Consider the following 21,331-nt stretch of genomic DNA (forward strand, 5'->3'; position numbering starts at 1 on the left):
GATTGTATTCAAATAGACCTGTGTTCTTTTTAAAACAAATTCTCATAAACCAACAAACTAAAAAAAACACCAACCCAACCAATTTAATGCGGGGGAAAAAAGAGAGCGAGATCTGTTGTTTTAGAGTACAAATTAACTCAAAAGCAGCTCGAAGTCGACAAGTAAACACGTATTTCATTCACTAGCTGCAGTTGCTCTCTCTTTTCTTTAAATTGGTTAGCACTGACAATCCAAGTTTGCAAAGATCAGAAAATTCAAACGGTAACAAAGCCTTGATGGCTTTATTGCTGAAGTGAGGATAGCTAATGCATAAAAATTAAAACGAAAATTACTTGCTGTTAGTTTTGAAGGACCAAACACGTCAAAGAATGATGCAGATTCTTGCATACCTGACCTACATATTATCTATTCTAGTGTATACTTAGGAAGGTCAAATTCTGGACTCGTTCGTGACACACCATAGTAACAGCGCCCCCCACTGAACTTTCTGTTTCTAAGGAGAAGGGAGCCGACAGCCCTTGAGCGGGCAGTTGCAATGTGGTGCCTTGACACAGCTACCAGAGTCGCTGTCCCGCGCGAGTGACCTAAGAACTCGCAAGAGGGGAAGGGTGTGAAACGTTCGGGGGGTGCCGTGGCACGTGGGGCTCTCCTGGTGGGTGGTGCTGGTTGATGACGTCATAGGCGTGCGCCGAGCTCAGGGCAGCGCGGTAAGGTCGGGGAGGGGGGCGGGCTTGCACTTGTCCCATGGAGCGAGCGGCGTTGGCGGCCTTGAGTAGGGGGCTTTGTGTACGCTTCCGGCGGTGGCGCTCGGTACCCGAACCAGGTAAGCGGAGGGCGGGGTTCGTTTCTTCCGGCAAGTGGTATAAAGCCCTCCCCTGTGCGAGGATGGACTGAAAGGGACGTGTTACTTCCTGTATGTGCCTTCAAACGAGCTCTTCCAAGTGCATGCAACAGGGCAGCAGGCTGTCTCGTGTACCAATATATGCACTCGTATGTATTTGTGCGAGGAAAAGGAAGCGTCAGAAAGTCCTTCTTTGTGCATGGAATAAAAGAGACAGGTTGTGTGGGAAAAATCCAGGCGGAATGCGGCTTTGAACAATTTTCTTGTAGCAAAGGCAGCAGGGTGGGTCTCGTGCATCCGTGATACATGCTTAGATCTATCTATGCGAGGAAAAGGATGCGGTTTAAAGCCCTCCCTTGTGCGTGGAATAAAAGAGACAAATATGCAAGTTGTAATTATGATTAATTGCCCAGTTAAAGATATGACGTTTATTTTTTTCCACTCTAGTTCCTTGTGACTCAGAGTAAGGGAAGGTTAAGTGACTTCCCCAGAGTCAGGGGGAGCTGCATCAGTTAGCACAGGACCACTTAAATAGGAGGTGCTATTTGCTAACTGCAAAATGGGTACTGTGTGCTAAAGAGCATTGCTAGTGCAATGTGTCTAGTGGTCCTGAATGTATCTGAACTGGCAAGTTTGTTTGTTTTGTTTTATTTATTTATACCCTGCCCTCCCATACAAAAATGTAAAATTACAAATAACACACAAGTTGAATCAAAGACAAACATACCTACAAAACAGGAAATACAATCCAGACAATAAAATACATCAGTGACCAGCGCCCTGCTATCATCAGTCTCTACTCTTCCTCGTTCATTCAATCTTAGACTCTGTATTTTATCTGCCAAAACAGATGCCTTTTGAGTAATCTCTTGAAATTCTGTATATTCTGTTGTTGGCGAATATACTTGGGGAGGTTATTCCATTCCCTGGCCCCAATGCAATGGAAAATACTATCTCTGGGATGATGTTAACCTCAGATCTCTTACAAATAGTATTCGCAGGTCTAAGTGTTCTGCGGACCGAAGCAAGCGAGGCAGAACAAATGGCAGGATACTCTGGAGGAGATGTTTGGGAGCCAAATTGTGCAGGCACATGTAAATGATTAACAGTGACATAACGTATCCTATCCCTCAACTTCAACCAATACAAACTTACATAAATTCTGTCACATGTTCTCGTCTTCCCAATCTAAACAGAGATCTGACCAAATTTTGGGCAACCTGGAGCGCACACAAAACCGACCCCAGTACTTCCAGGAGCACCGAACTACAATAATCGAGAGCTGAGAGAACAATTATCTGCAACACTGTCTTAAACAAATGTGCTGTCAAATAGGGCCCGAGTGCATTCACCAAACTACTTCTAGCACCTGCCCTTTAAATGTAAGCCCTGAATCCACAAGAACACCTAAATATTTCACCTCCTGCACAACTGGTACAATTTCTCCCAGTAACTCAAATGCTTCTGGGACATCAACCTAGTGACCTTGCGACGCCCAACACCTTCGTCTTCTGAATGCTTAATCTAACCTTACAGTGCTCCCCCGCGAATTCACGGTCCTGGTCATTCGCAGTATTTTCTGACCGTGAATGACCGGGCAGGAGAGGGCAGTCGGAGCGCCGGCGAGTGAAGGAAATCACTCGCGGTATGCTCTGACCGCCTTTTCCTGCACTAAAGTTGGGCCTCACCAATCAGGAGCTGCGTGTCAAAGCAGGAAGAGGCGGTCGGAGCATACCGTGAGTGATTTCCTTCACTCGCCAGCACTCCGGCTACCCTCTCCTGTCTCCCCTGCTAAAAACCGTATTCGCGGTTTTTCAACATTCGCGGGGGTTCCTGGAATGGAACCCCCGCGAATATCAAGGGAGTACTGTATTGCGGTCCATCCAGTTTTTTTTATAACTGTCACAACCGACTGCAAGCACAATGATGCCACAAGCTGCAAGCGCGATGATGCTTGCAGAAAACCGTCAATCGTGTTTTCACTCTACTTCCAAATTTAAACATCTCTGGCATATCTCTTCTCTCCTGCCTTTTTTCCAGAGTATACATATTGAGGTCTCTTAAGTCTGTCTCCATGGGCTTTATGATAAAGACACTAACCTATTTTGTAGCAGCTCTGTGGACTGACTCCGTCCTATTTATATCTTTTTTGAAGGTACGGGTTCCAGAACTACACACAGTATTCCAAATGGGGCCTCATCAGAGACTTATACACCTCCTTTTTCCTACTGGCCATTCTTCTCCCTATGCACCCAAGCCTCCTCCTGGCTCTGACCATCACTTTTTCTTCCTGTTTTGCTACCTTGAGATTATCAGACACAGGTCCCACTGTTTTCGATCTTCTCTGAGGTTTTATTATATTTCAATATTTTTTTCTCAGAGTTCTTTGGTGGCTTGGTGTCCAGAGGTTCCCATTTGGTGGGACCTCTGCCTGGGAGAAGATGCATACTTGTACTGCGAAAGTCTGCTGTTAGCAGGATCAGCCCTTGAGGACACCCAGGTAGCCAGCCTGCTTTTATATTTTTTTTGAGCTCAGGGGCCACCCCCTATGTAGCTGCTCACACCCCTGATTTAATCAGGAGCTTGAATGCAGGCAGATTGATTCTGTTATCTTGTTCTCTCCATGTCTGGATAGGTAGAACTGACATTTCAGCCTCATTAGCATTCTTTTACTCCGCCTCCCATCCCTCTGGGCTGTCCTCCAATTCCTCATTTGTCTCTCTACAAGCGAGATGTAGGAGCCTGTCTTTTCTGCTTGTGTTTATTTTTCAATTAAATTTGTCTTGCTTGCCGTTTGCAAGGCTTTTTCAGTGCTGCAGAGGACCCCAATCTTGGGGCATCTCTGGCTATGGGAGAGCACAGACTCTCTAAGGTCAAGGATCTGCTATCAAGGGGCAGACTGCTTTAGAGTGCACCCACTTGGAAAGCCTGCACTAACAGTGTGGGGGGCTCAGGGACTGATCCCTTGGGAGCATGGCTCACCCCAGACACTGTCTGCAGTGGGCTTAAGTGCAGGCCGAGTGGCTCTGTGGCAGTTTTTCCAGGATCAGCCTATTTGCAATTTTAGTTTTAGTGTTTTTATTTTAAATGTTTGATCTTGCTGATTGATGACTTTCCTGTTTTAAATGGAGTTCATTTTCTGGAGATTTTCTTTTTAGTTTAAGGTACACTGCCTTAGCCTGTGTTTTTCAGAAAAGGCAGTATAAAAAGTGCCCCTCTTGTATACAGGGAATTACAAGCCGGTAAGTCTGACTTCTGTGGTATGCAAATTAATGGAAACACTTTTAAAACAGAGAATGATCAAGTTTCTGGAATCCTGTGGATTGCAGGACCAAAGGCAACATGGATTCACTAGAGGTAGGTTTTGTCAGACAAATCTGATCAATTTATTTTACTGGGTGACCAGAGAATTGGATAGAGGATGTGCGCTAGATGTGATGTATTTAGATTTTAGCAAAGCCTTTGACAGTGTTCCACACAGACTTCTAATAAATAAACTGACTGCCTTCGGAATGGGCTCTAAAGTGACAGACTGGTTCAGAAACTGGTTGAGTGGAAGGCGACCTAGGGTAGTGGTCAATGGAGATCACTCTCAGGAAAGGATGTTACCAGTGGTGGGCCTCAAGGTTCTGTTCCTGGGCCTGTTCTTTTTAACATTTTTATATACGATATTGCTAAAGGATTGTCGGGTAAGATTTGCCTCTTTGCGGATGATACCAAAATTTTCAATAGAGTAGACACGCTGGATGGTGTGAATAACATGAAGAAAGACCTGGCGAAGCTTGAAGAATGGTCTGAAATTTGGCAGCTAAAATTTAATGCTAAGAAATGCAAGGTCATGCATTTGGGCTGCAAAAACCCGAGAGAAAGGTACAGATTAGAGAGTGAAGAGCTTATGTGCACGACAGAAGAGTGGGACTTGGGTGTGATTGTATGTGATGATCTTAAGGTGGCCAAACAGGTTGAAGAGATGTCGGCGAAAGCTAGGTTGCATAGGGAGAGGTATGGCCTTTAGGAAAAAGGAGGTATTGATGCTCCTGTATAAGACTTTAGTGAGACCTCATTTAGAATATTGTGTACAATTCTGGAGGCCACACCTTCAAAAAGATATAAAAAGGATGGAGTTGGTCCAGAGGAAGGCTACTAAAATGGTATGTGGTCTTCATCATAAGGCCTATGGGGACAGACTTAAAGATCTCAATCTGTATACTTTGGAGGAAAGGCGGGAAAGGGGAGATATGATAGAGACATTTAAATACCTATGTAATGCATAAGTTGAGTCTCTTTAATTTGAAAGGAAACTCTGCAATGAGAGGGCAAGGGATGAAGTTAAGAGGTGATAGCCTCGAGTAATCTAAGGAAATACTTTTTTACAGAAAGGGTGCAGTCTCTCGGTAGAGGTGGTGGAGACATAGACTGTGTCTGAATTCAAAAGGGCCTAGGATAGGTACGTGGGATCTCTCGGAGAGAGAAAGAAAGAGATAATGGTTACTGCAGCTGGGAAGACTAGATGGGCCATTTGGCCTTTATCTGCCATCATGTTACTATGTTTCTATAACCACAAAGTTCTATGACATCACAATGCAGGTGTAAAGAGCCTTAGCCAATAGGAAGAGGAGGAGATAATGGCTACTGCAGATGGGCAGACTAGATGGGCCATTTGGCCTTTATTTGCCATCATGTTTCTATGTTCCTGCATCTGTAGTCTTCTGATATTAGATAAATGTTCCAAAATACGCACTTTTATTATTCTTTTCGTATGTCTGATATAGTATTTATTGCAAGGACATATTGTTCAGTAAATCACCCCCGGGAACAAAAATTAGTGCCCGTTCTTAAGAAGAATTTCTTATTGTTTAAAGGGAACTGCAATACTGTTTTGTTGCAATACATAAGGGCAAAAGATGCAGTGGGCACTATGAGGAGCAGGCTGAAATGATAACTCACCCCCCAATCAAATGAATATTTAAACATTTCTCCTAGATTCTTGCTTCATCTAAAGGCAAATCTAGGGTGTTGTAATATAGGGTGGATGCCTAAAATTGACCAATGCTTTCTAATGCTGTTACATATTTGGGTACACCGTTTAATGTGCGCAAGATAAACGCGTGCCGACAAATGCGCGCCGACAATGCTCATTGAACACATGCGCCGCAAGAGCTATTTCGTATGTATCGCGCTGTTTTCTCCTGCGTGGAGTTGTCCTGCATGCATTTGTCACATGCACAGTTATCTCACTCTCTAGAGCAGTGGTTCCCAACCCTGTCCTAATGAATATGCATGGAGCAGATTCGCATGCCTGTCACTTCCATTATATGCAAATCTCTCTCATGCATATTCATTAGGGCTAGCCTGAAAACCCGAATGGCCTGGTGGTCCTCCAGGACAGGGTTGCGAACCACTGCTCTAGAGTTCTCCACTGTTATTTCTTCCTTACTACTAGTATTCTCTTCTCAGCCTCTCTCCTGATTGGATCCCTTATTTCTCTCTCTGCATCAACCATTCTGCTGTGCTCTTTTCTGGATCACTTCCTTCTTCCCGTGTATTAGCCTTTCTTTTGATGCTTCTATTCAAACCCTTTATTTCTTTCACTGTATTAGTTATCTTCTGTTGTTCCCATCTGAGGCTCCTATTTTTTTTTCTGCATATAACTTTTGTAATTTGTATTGGGAGGGGAGGGAAGGGAGGGTTTTAAATTTTAGTAACAATTGTTAGACATATTATGTAATACATACATTTTTAGATATGATTGTACATAAATTTAGAATGATATATTGTATTTACAGTGATACATCAAGTGTATATTTTATGAGATCGTATAACTTTCTATGATACACTTGTAGTAGTATGAAAAATGAATAAAAAATTTAAAACAAAAAACTTTTTGTGATGGTCCTGACTAGGTCTCCTCTTTTGCTTTTCTATTTGTTTTTTTTTTTGTTGTTGTTTTTTTTTTTGGTGTTTTTTGTTTGTGTGTTTTTTTGAGAGAAGCCCTTCATTTTGTGGTGTTACTTTTCTTTTGATTTTGAAAATTGCTGAGCTTCTATTTGCATCAGTTGCTTTGGTGTACATGCGCGTACTTGACCTGCGCGCTTATGATGGGTCACCACATATTTGATGGCTAAGGGCAGGAATATGGCAAAATGCATACTAAATAATTTGTATAATGGCGGTGTATGGGACCCATGAACGTGCTATGATGGCCCCTGAAGCAACCTGCGCTTGTTACAATATTAAACACTAAGGTTAGTGATCTCAGGACTTTATATATACACTTTACAGTATGTTTTTGTGATATAAGATTTTTTTGAAAATTTATAATTGAGCATTGTGGAGAAATTTGGAGTCATGTTATAATAGTCATGTTGTACTGGAGTGAGATTAATGCTTTAAAATGCATCCTTGTTTCATTTGCTCTTCTTGACAGGGATTGGAGTGACATGTTCTGCACATGCAGGAAGGAGTTCTCTCATGTTCTTCAGTACTGGGATGACCTTGAACTGTGTGGATAAAGCTGTGGTAGATCCCATCATCAGAGTAGATCATGCAGGGGAGTATGGAGCAAATCGCATTTATGCAGGGCAAATGATTGTACTGGGCAGAACAACAGTGGGACCAGTCATTCAGGTAGGTACAGGGAGTTCAATTATTATTACGGTCCATTTTTGTTCAGGGATGGAAACAGCAACACAACAAAAGTATATAATTATTTTGGAATTCCAGCCCACCTTTCCATATGATGCTTATACCAACGTACAGCATTGGTAGGACATATTCCAAAGAGATTGGGGAGAAAAGGTGACCTGCTCAGAGGCATAAGGATGTTGCCAGGGATGCAAGATTCAAATCCTGGTTCTCAGCTTATTGCTATAGCCACTAGGGCACTTGTCCCAGATTAATGGATGCATTGAAATGCATTATTGCACTTTTTAAATGTTGTAAATATCTTTGGCCGAGACCTGTTCACGTTTAGTTAACTCGTTATAATAAGGCCTTGATCCCATTTAATTAATAAGTTTTTTAAATCAATTAAAAGTTTCTAAATGACATTACATGCTTGAGCAAATATTTTATTCCATAAGAACATAAGAATAGTCTTTTTTTTTTTCAAATCTTTATTCATTTTAACATATACATCAAGTGTACATTAAAATATGAACACAACATATTACATTATCACTTGATAATTTCATAACAATATATAACTAAAAGATTTATATCCCACCCCCATCTCATAACTATATATGAATAATATAATTCCTATGTATATTAATCAATTAAATTATGCACATATATCAGACCAGTGGTCCATCTAGCCCAGTATCCAGACTTCGCGGAGGCCAAGCCAAGTCACAAGTACCTGACAAAAGCCCAACTAGTAGCAGCATTCCATGCTACTGTCCCATGTCTGGCATAACAGAAACATGGTGGAATGAAGAAAACAAATGGGACACAGTACTACAGGGATACAAACTGTATAGAAGAGATCGAATAGGGCAGAAAGGTGGAGGTATTGCTCTATATGTTAAGGAGGGGATAGATTCTGTTGAAATGGTTAAAACAGAAAGGAAAGAGAAGCTGGAGTCACTCTGGATCAAAATTCCTGGTCAATATGGCGCAGATACGAAAATTGGCCTTTACTATCGTCCACCAGGACAGGCGGAGGAAACTGACGCAGAAATGATGGAGGAAATCAAACAAGAATGCAAGACAGGCAATGTAATTATATTGGGAGACTTCAATTTCCCAGGGATAGACTGGAAACTAGCAACCTCCAACTGCGGCAAGGAAGCCAAGTTCCTGGAGGTGCTAGGGGATTGCTTCCTGGAACAAATGGTAAAAGAGCCGACAAGAGGCAACGCCACCTTGGACTTGGTCCTAAATGGCCTCACGGGACCGATAACAGAAGTGGAAGTCATAGTTCCACTGGGAACGAGTGATCATAATGTAATCAACTTTAAACTACACATCAGGAAAGGGAAACATGCCAAAACCTTAACCACCACCTTGAACTTTAAAAAGGGTAAATACGATAGCATGAGAGCCATGGTAGAAAAACGACTCGAGAAGATGATGGACAAACTTGAAACGGTTGATCAGGCATGGACACTACTGAAAAATACTATCACAGAAGCACAAGATCTCTACATTCCGAAGATTTCCAAAGATCGGAGAACAAAGAGCAAAAGAGAACCGGCATGGCTTACCATACAGGTGAAGGAAGCCATAAAAGAAAAGAAGGACTCTTTCAAAAAATGGAAATGCATAAAGACAACCGAAGCCTGGAACAAACATAAAGATGATCAGAAGAAATGTCACAAGGCGGTGAGGAATGCAAAACAGGAATATGAGGAAAAAATAGCCCAGGAGGCCAAAAACTTCAAGCCCTTCTTTAGATACGTGAAAGGGAAAAAACCTGCAAAAGAGGCAGTGGGACCCCTGGACGACCAGGGAAGAAAAGGGTACGTCAAGGAAGATAAACAAATCGCAGACAAACTAAATTCCTTCTTTGCGTCCGTCTTTACGAAGGAGGACACCTCAACAATACCTGAAGCGGAGAAAGTGTTTGCAGGAGAAATAGAAGACAGCCTCACCACAGTTGAAGTGGACTTAGACCAGATATACTATCAGATCGACAAACTTAAAAGCGACAAATCCCCTGGACCGGATGGGATTCATCCGAGAGTCTTAAAGGAATTGAAGGTTGAAATCGGAGAGTTATTGCAAAAACTTGCAAACCTGACAATCAGAACTGGACAGATACCGGACGACTGGAGGATAGCGAACGTCACCCCCAATTTTCAAAAAAGGATCGAGAGGGGAACCGGGCAACTATAGACCTGTGAGTCTTACGTCTGTCCCTGGCAAGATGGTTGAAGCACTGATCAAGGATAGCATAGTCCGGCACTTGGACGCATATGACTTAATGAAACCCAGTCAACATGGATTCAGGAAAGGGAAATCATGTTTGACTAATTTACTCCAATTTTTTGAGACCGTGAACGAGCAAATCGATAGTGGGAAGCCGGTGGACATAATATATTTGGACTTCCAGAAAGCGTTTGACAAAGTTCCACACGAAAGACTTCTCAGGAAACTACATAGCCATGGCATAGAGGGGGATATACAAAGATGGATAGGCAAATGGCTGGAAAACCGAAAGCAGAGAGTGGGCATAAATGGGAAGTTCTCCGACTGGGAGAAAGTGACTAGTGGTGTGCCCCAGGGCTCGGTACTTGGGCCGATCCTTTTTAATATTTATATCAATGACCTAGAGGAAGGAACATCCAGTGAGATCATCAAGTTTGCAGACGATACAAAACTATGCCGGGCAATCAGATCGCAGGATGATAGCGAGAAACTCCAGAGCGACTTGTGTCAGTTAGAAACATGGGCGGAGAAATGGCAGATGAAATTCAATGTGGAGAAATGCAAGGTAATGCATTTAGGCAATAAAAATAAGGAATACGAGTATACAATGTCAGGTGCAACTCTGGGGAAGAGTGAACAAGAAAAGGACCTGGGTGTGCTGATAGACAGAACCCTGAAGCCGTCGGCACAATGCGCGGCAGCGGCAAAGAAGGCAAATAGAATGTTGGGCATGATAAAGAAAGGAATCTCGAGTAGATCGGAGAAAGTTATAATGCCGCTTTATAGGGCAATGGTCAGACCACACTTGGAATACTGCGTCCAACATTGGTCTCCCTACCTAAAGAAGGATATAAAACTGCTGGAGAGGGTGCAGAGACGAGCAACAAAACTGGTGAAGGGTATGGAGAAACTGGAATACGAGGACAGACTTATAACACTAGGATTGTTCTCCCTTGAGAAAAGGAGACTGCGTGGGGATATGATCGAGACCTTCAAAATACTGAAAGGAATCGACAAAATAGAGCAGAGAAGATTATTTACATTGTCCAATTTGACACGGACTAGAGGACATGTAATGAAGCTAAGGGGGGACAGGTTCAGGACTAATGTCAGGAAGTTCTGCTTCACTCAGAGAGTGGTTGACACCTGGAATGCTCTCCCAGAGGAGATTATTGCGGAATCTACCGTCCTAGGCTTCAAGAGCAAACTAGATGCATATCTCCTTAAGAGAGGCATATAAGGATATGGTGGAATATAAATTACGCCAGGTGTACACCTGGCAGGGCCTCCGCGTGTGCGGATCGCCGGACTTGATGGACCGAAGGTCTGATCCGGAGAAGGCAGTTCTTATGTTCTTATGTTCTTATGTTCAACAATGGACTATGGACTTTTCCTCCAGGAACTTGTCCAAACCTTTTTTAAAACCAGATACATTAACTACTCTTACCACATTCTCTGGCAACGCGTTCCAGAGCATAACTATTCTCCGAGTGAAAAAATATTTCTTCCTATTGGTTTTAAAAGTATTACTCTGTAACTTCATCGAGTGTCCCCTAGTCTTTGTAAATCTTGATGCAGTAAAAAATTGATCCACTTGTACCCCGTTCTAACCACTCAGGATTTTGTAGACTTCAATCATATCTCCCCTCGGCTGTCTCTTTTCCAAGCTGAAGAGCCCTAACCTTTCTAGTCTTTCCTTATACGAGAGGAGTTCCATCCCCCTTATCATCTTGGTCGCTCTTTGAACTTTTTCTAGTGCTCTATATCTTTTTTACGATAAGGAGACCAGAACTGAATGCAATATTCAAGGTGAGGTTGCACCATTGAGTGATACAGAGGCATTGCAAGTGTTACTGCGAAATCCATCTTATGCTAATATTTTTGATTCTGCGAAATTCATCTTATGCTAATATTTTTGATTCTACAGTACCTGCTTTGAGTGCCTGTAGATTAGAAATCTCTTTCCGATCCACAGCTGATGAGAATGTGAAAGATGATTTGTATACCACTTATATATCTAAGGGCTCCTTTTACTAAGTTGCAATAGCGGTTTTAGTGCACGCAGAATTGCCGCTCGCACTAGACGCTAATGCAAGCATTGAGCTGGCGTTCATTCTAGCTGCGTAGTGCAAGCTTAGCATGCGCTAAAAATGCTATCGCAGCTTAGTAAAAGGAGCCCTAAGTGTTTTACAATAAATAGTGACCAGGTACTCTTAAGTATTTCCCACCTGTCCTGGCAGGCTCACAATCTAATTATGATATCTGGGGCAATGGAGGGTTGGCTGACTTGACCAGGATCACAAGCAGTGGTGCTGGGATTGAACCCACAACTACAGGGTGCTGAGGCAGCAGCTTTAACCACCAGGCTACTTCTGTTTGTATTGCCTTTCTGATCAATGACCTCAGAAGGAGCTCTAAGCAGAGGTCCGTAAGGTCATTCAGATAAAGTGCACTTACTCTCAACTAACGATGGCGTTCCTTTGCTTTGAGCTCTTAGAATTTAGTATTTATTTGAATGACCTTACAGATCTCTGTTTGTGTGACCATTCGGCCTCTGAAGAAGGCTTTGTGTAGCTGAAAGGTGTTGGGTCACATCAACAAAGGGTCATCTCAGTAAAGCCTTATCTATAAGAAGAAAGACTTTGTATAAGTGATTTTATCTACAGACTTCTAGTTCTCTCGACCACCATGTTTGAAATATCTTAAGGCTCCATTCTATGCACTTTTTTTTATTCGTAGTTCTCGTGAAGATCTTGTAGTTTTTTACTTGTGTGTTCACCTCTCAGAAGCACTGTAAATATTAACATAAGAATTGCCATACTGGAACAGACTGAAGGTCCATCAAGCCCAGTGTCCTGTTTCTAACAATGGCCAATCCAGGTCCCAAGTACTTAGCTAGATCCCAAGTAGTAAACCAGATTTTATGCTGCTTATCCTAGGAATAAGCAGTGGATTTCTCCAAGCCATTTCAATAATGGCCTATGGACTTCTCTTTTAGGAAATTATCCAAACTTTTTTTTAAACCCCGCTAAGCTAACTGATTTCACCGCATTCTCCATCAATAAATTAAAGAGTTTAATTACACGTTGTGTGAAGAAATATTTTCTCTGGTTTGTTTTTAAATCTACTGCTTAATAGCTTCATTGCATGCCCCCTAGTCCTAGTATTTTTGGAAAGAGTAAACAAGCGATTCACATCTACCCTTTCCACTTGACTTGATATTTTATTCGTCCCATCCCTTTTATTATTTCCGTCGTCCTTCTCTGTACCTTTTCTAATTCCGCTATATCTTTTTTTGACATACGGTGACCAGAATTGCACACAGTATTCGCTAGATCTTCTTGGATTACACTAGTGATTATGGGAGTAGCAAAAACCATGTAAAAGTGGTCCACTCCTAGCTTCAATGAGTCCCCTCGAACGGACTCCTCCCCTTCATCCAGTATCTAGTGATAGTAGGAATATAAATCCTACTATATCCAACGGACAAGTGGTATCCTCCACTCATATTAATAAGTTAGTGTATACTGAAATACCTAAACCACTGATTTTTTCAGGTGGAGTAGAGGAAAATCCACTAACGGAGGAAACACAGGATATTACCCTTAAAGATGTATGGTTAGGTATTTCTAGAGTTGAAGGGTTTCTCAAGACAACAATGAAACAAATGGGGGACTTTTCTCAGTCAGTTTCTCATAAATTAGAAAATGTGGACTCCAATTTAAATTCTTTGGATAAACGATTAAATGTTATGGAAACTCAATGTAATACACTTCAAGCTGTCTCGGTATCTGCTGTTAAAGATTCCACAGTGATACATTCTAAAATAGAATCTATGGAAAATATGAATAGAGCGAAAAATCTCCGCTTAGTCAATTTCCCAGTAACTCATTTATTGTCACCTGAAATTTTATTAAGGAAGTTTTTTAAAGAAGCACTGGGATTGGCAAATGCGGAAAATTTTCCAATAAATAACTATTATTACATTCCTCAAAAAAAAAATAGAATCTGCCCTGGAGGTGGACCAGTTGGTCACGACAGAAGTAAATTTGACTGAATTTTTAGAGGATACTCAGGATGTGATCCAGAGTCGGTCCACCTTGGTGATAACATGCATAAGTGAGATAGATAAGATGTTAATAATGAAACTTTATTTTAAAAACAGGTTAATGAAATTTTGTGGAGATCTGGTTAGGATTTTTCCAGATGTCTCTAGAGCCACTCAATTAAGAAGTTTCTGAAGTTAAAAGTTAGAGTTTTGGCTCTAGAGGCATCTTTCTACCTGAAATTTCCTTGTAAATGTTTGGTAAAGTTGCAGGATATTGAGTATGTTTTTTGGGACCCCATTCAATTACAACAATTTTTAATTATGAGAGAACAAAAATGATTTGTTTCATTAGTTGAGAAAATAGAGAAGAAAAATTAGTATCCCAATTAAGTAAGGAATGGTTCAAGGTTCATTGAGATGAACTGAGAACTATTGTCCTTTATCTTTTCTTGAAAATTTGTTTTGTTTAGAAATTGTAACAAGTTTCCCCGTAACGTGGGCTTGAAAAGGAATTATGTATTGTTTGAGTGATTTCCTTTTTTTTCCTTTTGAATTAATGGATATTGTAAGTATTCAAAATTATAATAAAAAAAAAAAAAAAAAAGTGGTCCACTCCAGGAAGATCTAGAACATAGTTTTATTTTCCTTTTTCTACTCAAATGTAAAATATATGTGAGGAAATATTTTTTTTTCCTTGGCTTAATTTTGTGTTTGTGAAAGCACAGTAGATGGAAGTCTTGTAATACATTGTCTCTTAAGCCTTTCCAGAGACCAACTTGAGCAGTTTGCTTTTAGGATATCAATGGATGTGCACGAAATCTAGTGAAATCTAGTGGAACAATTGTATCTCATGCCTATTCATTAGAGACAGCTTGAAAACTGGACCAATTTAGAACCACTGTTCTAAGATAAAGAACTTCCCTCTTCTCATTGCCCTCTTAGCTATTCACTTTTTGACTGAAATTGGCAACAAAGATACCAGTAAGAGCCAGGTGTGATGGTTGTGTCCATCCCTAAGGAAAATGTATGCTTTCTGTATTTTCAGTGTAAGGCAGCCTCTCACCTACCTTATTTTTCAGTGTTCACGAGACTCCTATATTAACCTATTTATCTTCATGTCCTGTCGCTACTGTTTTAAAAGACTACTTTTCAATAAACCATCTATACAGTATTTTATGAAAAGGACACAAAGGGCTCCTTTTACAAAGCAGCGCTAGTGGTTTAACATGCGTAATAGCGTGCGCTAAACCGCTAGCCGCTACCTCCTCCTCTTTAGCAGGCGGTAGTTTTTCGGCCAGCGCAGGGGTTAGTGCGTGATGAAAAGTAGCGCACGTTAAACCCGCTAGCGCGGCTTTGTAAAAGGAGCCCAAAGGCCAGAAATAATTGTACTCAAGGCTGCTATAATTTGTTTATATATTTAAACCCGACAGTCCTTGTATGCAAGCAGAGAGCGTGGGAAATATATTATTTGAAATTCTGTATTTGGTGGTGTGGTGTGTTTTTTTTAATTTTTTTTAATTGCTTTATGCATCTGTACAAGAGATCATTACAGAACGGCGAATTCCTGATTTGTGCAGAATTTGCATCTTTAAAATGTGGGGCTTTTTGCATGTCTCTTTTTTTTGTTTTGTTTTTCAGCCAATTTATTTCTATTGCAGCAAATGTGGGATCAAGAAAAGGAACATCTGAAAAAATTCAATGAATTAATGATTGCATATAGAGTTCGACCTACTATTTTGTTGCCTTTTTGGAACATTGTAGGCTTTATGTTGGGTGAGTGTAATATTACATTTCTTTTAAGGGCAACATTTTCCTAACTTTGGAATTTTGCAATGTACGCAGTCAAAAGATATTTGCTGATCTGGATGATTAAACTTAGACACGTCCTTGAAATATTTATGGGGTTTTTTAAGACGGTCTCTGCTCCGAAGCATGTAATCTATCCTTTTTTTTTTTTTTTTTTTTTTTAATTCTTTATTCATTTTATAACTTACATCAAGTAAATATCAAACAATTATAATACAATATCACTTGAAAAGTCTTCAATATCATACACCAATAAGATTTAACCCCACCCCCTCCCAAATTCATATATAACTAATATGTCTTCTCAAAATAATATCTTATGACCTTCATATATATATTCTTAATGGAAAACCAAGAACCGTCCCCCCCATCCCAAATCCACATGTATATTAAAATTGGGAAAAGTGTAACTGTTCATTACTATAATTTAATAATGGTCCCCACACATCCTTAAATTTATTATAATAACCTTTTTGAACTGCCAACGCTCTTTTCATTTTATACACATGACAAACTGAATTCCACCAAAACCAATAATTCATTCTTCTACAGTCCTTCCAATTATATGTTGGATGGCAACTCCTGTTAATATCATCAAAAGCCTGTTATTGTTAGCAGATATTTGACATTTAGCTCTCATAGACATGCCAAATAAAATAGTATCATATGACAATGCTACATGATTCTCTAACAGGCAATTTATTTGATCCCAAATAGACTCCCAAAAAGCCTTAATGAATGGACAATAAAACAATTAATGATCTAAAGTTCCAGCTTCGAGATGACAATGCCAACATCTATCTATTCTTTATTAGAATATGCACTAGCCATTTTGGACTGGATTCTATAAATGGCACTGTTGTTGGCAACCACCTAAAAAACAGCTGCTGATCACTTGTTCATGGAATGGTGCGATTTCTAGAATCATGGATTCGTGAAAGGTAGGTGCCAGAAATGTAGGCCAGGGTTTTAGTATATATGCTACCAAAGCGAGCACGCCCAGGGTTTTATAGGCCTACATATCCAGCGACTACCTTTTGCAAGAATTGCAGTTATGAAGGCGATTTGATGATAAAGGAGATGGAACTCCTCTCGTATGAGGCAAGACTGAAAAGGTTAGGGCTCTTCAGCTTGGAAAAGAAACGGCTGAGGGGAGACATGATTGAAGTCTACAAAATCCTGAGTGATGTAGAATGGGTACAAGTGGATTGATTTTTCACTGTCAAAAATTACAAAGACTAGGGGACACTCGAAGTTACAGGGAAATACTTTTAAAACCAATAGGAGGAAATATTTTTGCCAGAGGTTGTGGTAAGAGTGGATAGTGTAGCTGGTGTTAAGGAAAGTTTGGACAATTTCCTGGAGGAAAAATCCATAGTCTGTTATTGAGAAAGACATGGGGGAAGCCAATGCTTGCCCTGGATCGGTAGGATGGAATGTTGCTACTCTCTGGGATTCTAGAATCTTGCTACTATTTGGGGTTCCGGAATCTTGCTTACTCTGAGATAATGGAATATTGCTACTCCTTGGGTTTTGGGCCAGGTACTAGTGACCTGGATTGGCCACCGTGGGAATGGGCTACTGGGCTTGATGGACCATTGGTCTGACCCAGTAAGGCTATTCTTATGTTCTTATTTATGATGCCTAATGCCACTTCCAGCATTATCCATGCCTACAGTGGTGTTAGGTGTCGTAAAGCGTCTCCATAGACAGGGGAACAGCAACCATTTTCGAGGTGCCTCCACTTTTTTTTTAAATTGGTTTTAAACGACACAGTCAATTATCACACCACTTACCACTAATTAAAACAATTAAGTTAGGCAGTGGTAGGACGCCTACCGCTTCCTTAGAGTGCCGTTACTAGAATCAGGGTCTTTGTGCCTTTGCTGATATGCAAAGTTCCGAAGTCACTCCGGCTGTCACCACCTTCAGCAAGTGGACCTATTGACATTCTTCAATACTTATCAGTGTTGATGCGTTATTTGTGTTGCCAGTGAAACCCATTATGATTGGTTGTGAGCTTCCCTCTCTTTAGGAGGAGCTGTTCCCTTTCTCTGTAAGAACATAAGAATAGCCATACTGGGTCAGACCAATGGTCTGTCTAGCAGTATCCTATTTCCACAGTGGCCAATCCAGGTTACAAGTACCTGGTTGAAACTCAAATAGTTGTAAGATTCCACTCTACTGAGTCAGGGCAAGCAGTGGCTTCCCCCATGGCTGTCTCAATAGCAGACTATGGACTTTTCTCCCAGGACTTGTCCAAATCTTTTTTTTAAACCCAGCTACATTACCACATCCGCCGGCAATGGGTTCCCGAGCGTAATCTAATCTATGGCTTGGCTTTATATACTGAGTCATCATTCTAAGAAAGCTCGACTCGGTTTACAATAATTAACTTAACAAATAAAAAACCATAAAAAATAAGACTAAGGGGTCCTTTTATCAAGCTGCGGTAGGGGTTTAACGCACGTAATACCGCGCGTTAAACCGCCTGCCGTGCTAGCGTTAGTTTTTTAGCTGACCGCGGGGCTTAGCATGTGATGAAATATCCGACGCGCTAACCCCGCTAGAGCGGCTTGATAAAAGGAGCCCTAGATTTCGGGAAATTAATTTTCAAAGTGTTTAGCAAATAAAGTAGTTTTTAAAAATTTGCGAAAAAATTGAAGTGAGCCGGAACTCCTTAAAAAAAAAAGGAAGATCATTCCAAAGTTGAGAAAACGTAAAGATCAGAGATTGACTAAAAATCTTGACTCCTTTTAATCCCTTTTTTGTGAAAAAATATTTCATGTGACTTCATTGATTGTCCCATAGTTTTCGTAGTTTTTAATGGAATAAAAAAAATCCAATCATTAAATATCAATATCATCATACATTGTGTTGCTTGCTGTTCTTGCTTAATCCATTGTGATTATTTATTTACTCATCACCTTGAGTGACCAGTAAGCCTATATACAAATACAAATTTCTGAGATATTGCTGTGGTGACACAGTAAGAGTTTGCAGGCACGCAAGGAGCATGAATAATGTAAGTGTGAGGTGCGAATGAATGAATATTTATTTATTATTTATTTTTATTTCTTATATACCGCTATACCGTGAAGTTCGAAGCGGTTTACAATAAAGATACATTTTGACAGTACATGGGATACAAGTGGGTTACAGTAAATATACATTTTGTCAGTGCATGGGATACAAGTGGGTTACAGTAAATATACATTTTGTCAGTGCATGGGATACAAGTGGGTTACAGTAAATATACATTTTGACAGTACATGGGGTGTAAGAGGGTTATAGTAAATATACATTTTGACAGTACATGGGATACAAGTGGGTTATAGTAAATATACATTTTGTCAGTGCATGGGATGCAAGTGGGTTACAGTAAATATACATTTTGTCAGTGCATGGGATACAAGTGGGTTACAGTAAATATACATTTTGACAGTACATGGGATACAAGTGGGTTACAGTAAATATACATTTTGTCAGTGCATGGGATACAAGTGGGTTACAGTAAATATACATTTTGACAGTACATGGGGTGTAAGAGGGTTATAGTAAATATACATTTTGACAGTACATGGGATACAAGTGGGTTATAGTAAATATACATTTTGTCAGTGCATGGGATGCAAGTGGGTTACAGTAAATATACATTTTGTCAGTGCATGGGATACAAGTGGGTTACAGTAAATATACATTTTGACAGTACATGGGATACAAGTGGGTTACAGTAAATATACATTTGGTCAGTGCATGGGATACATAGGGTCAGTGCATGGGATCATGGAGGTCCTAGGTCAGCTCAAAGGCCCAAATTCTGTAAGTTAGGTGGAGATAGGTGCCCTACGGCCACCTAACTTAACTGGTTTAATTGTTTTTAATCAGTGTGGTAATTGACCGAGTCATTTAAAAGCAATTATAAAAAAAAAATGTAGGCGCCTCCAAAAATGACATGATCGTGTCTACGGAGGTACTTAAGGTCGAAGAAAGTGTGGTTAACGCCAGAAACGAGCTTGGCTACGATTCATGTCACATGTAGGCCTTCAAAACCCTGGCCTACGTTTCCGGCGCCCGTGTTTGACGGTGGCCACCATTCTACAAACAGTTCCGTTGCTCGATTGACACACGACCAGCTCCGTTTTGGGAGGTGCTGGCCGACAACAGCGCTGTTTATAGAATCCGGCCCAAAGTAGGGTCCCGGGTTGGCCGCTGTTGGCAATGGGATACTGGGCTTGATGAGCCTTTAGTTTGTTCCAGTATTGCAATGCTTATGATTTTTCAAAGATGAGCATTGCAAACGTGTCTTGGAAAAGTGACATTGGGCCCTTTCAGCATAGCTTTTGATGAGAAACTTTAACCACTGTTTAAAATTTGTGTCAGGTGATAGAATAAATGAAGAGGGTTTGTGCCAGCTTGCTTTCCTGTTTTCACATGTGTAAGCTATTTCTTTAGGTATTTAAGTGACTGTGATAGGCAACAATGGGAACCGTGCAGCTGATGCAGTGCTCACGCTCAAGTTGGCTGGCATAACTACGATGTCTTAGGGCTTCATGAATGAATTAAACATTTCCTCTGTATTTCAGTGAATATGGGCATATCCTTGAGTGGCCTGGAAGATATAAGTACCACTATTACTTATTTCTGTAACACAGATATACACAGTACTGTACAGATATATTTAAGCCACAGTTCCTGCTCCATAGAACTTGCCACCTAGCCAAAACAAGTGGAGCATTTATAGTGGTTCTTTCTCGTGGCTTTTCCAGATATTTTTTTTGCAGGTACTTCTAGATCTCTGTATTTTTTTTTTTTTTTTTTTTTTCTTTCTTAAATGATGGCAATTTTATAAAAGCGCATCAAAATATAGGCCCCACATAGGGGCTCAGGTTAGCACCAATTGTATCACAGTGTTAGGGTGCAACTAACCCATTTTAGAATACCAGCAGAAAGTGGCCTTGGCACACCAATGTCTAGGGGGTCCTTTTACAAAGCCGCGCTAGCAGTTTTATCGCATGCACCGGATTAGCGTGTGTGCGCGCTAGCCAGAAATCTACCGCCTGCTCAAAAGGAGGCGGTAGCGGCTAGCGCGTGCGGCAGTTTAGCGCGCGCTGTTCCGCGCGTTAAGGCCCTAGCGCGGCTTTGTTAAAGGAGCCCTAGGTGTAACTGTTACATTTTGCCAGCAACAGGTGTGAGTTGCCGTTCTTAAGCGCGCCTTGCGGCATGTGCGTTTCATAGTAGTCTATAAGTTGCGCACTTTGCCCATGCTCCACAAGTACGGCCTAATTGCAGTTGCTCTTTAAGTGGCATACGTTTCAAGTTTATTAAGATTTGTTATCTACGCAATATCATATACTTCAATGCGTATAACAATTTTTTAAAAAACAATAGAAAATAAAAAAAATGGGGTGGACAAAACAAGACATTGTAAACAAATAAGTGGAACCTTGGTTTACGAGCATAATTCGTTCCAGAAGCATGCTCGTAAACCAAATTGCTCGTATATCAAAGCAAGTTTCCTCATAGGAAACTTTGATTGATTGGTTCCACCTCCTCCCCCCCCCAAGAAGCTACCGGCGCTGCTCCATTCTCTCCCCTCCTTGAGGAATCTGACGCTGTTCCAAACCCCTCCCTGCGATCCAGCTTCCCCCCCTCTGCGAACCGGTATCCCCCCCCCCTGCTTGCGTTGCCCCCCCTCCACCACAATCCTACTTTACCCCTCCCAAGCAGTCAATGACACCCTTTACCCGACTTGGCACCAGTGC

General features: G+C 41.0%; 1 protein-coding gene across 3 annotated transcripts in view; it reads left to right on the top strand.

Moving 5' to 3' along the window:
* The first annotated feature begins 668 nt into the window (after positions 1 to 668).
* The window catches only part of COQ7 (coenzyme Q7, hydroxylase), a 29,009-nt gene continuing 8,346 nt past the window's right edge, over positions 669 to 21,331 (top strand). The window contains exons 1-3 of one of the 3 annotated variants that reach the window (XM_033962576.1): positions 669 to 823; positions 7,269 to 7,468; positions 15,419 to 15,533. In XM_033962576.1, coding sequence (XP_033818467.1) covers positions 745 to 823; positions 7,269 to 7,468; positions 15,419 to 15,533 — 394 coding nt within the window. In that variant the 5' untranslated portion in view covers positions 669 to 744. Of the gene's footprint in view, positions 824 to 856; positions 1,124 to 7,268; positions 7,469 to 15,418; positions 15,534 to 21,331 lie in introns of those variants that run through there. The other 2 variants (XM_033962578.1, XM_033962577.1) reach the window with 2 other exon arrangements.

This window comes from Geotrypetes seraphini, chromosome 11, assembly GCF_902459505.1.
Source record: "Geotrypetes seraphini chromosome 11, aGeoSer1.1, whole genome shotgun sequence".
Classification (NCBI taxonomy): Eukaryota; Metazoa; Chordata; class Amphibia; order Gymnophiona; family Dermophiidae; genus Geotrypetes; species Geotrypetes seraphini.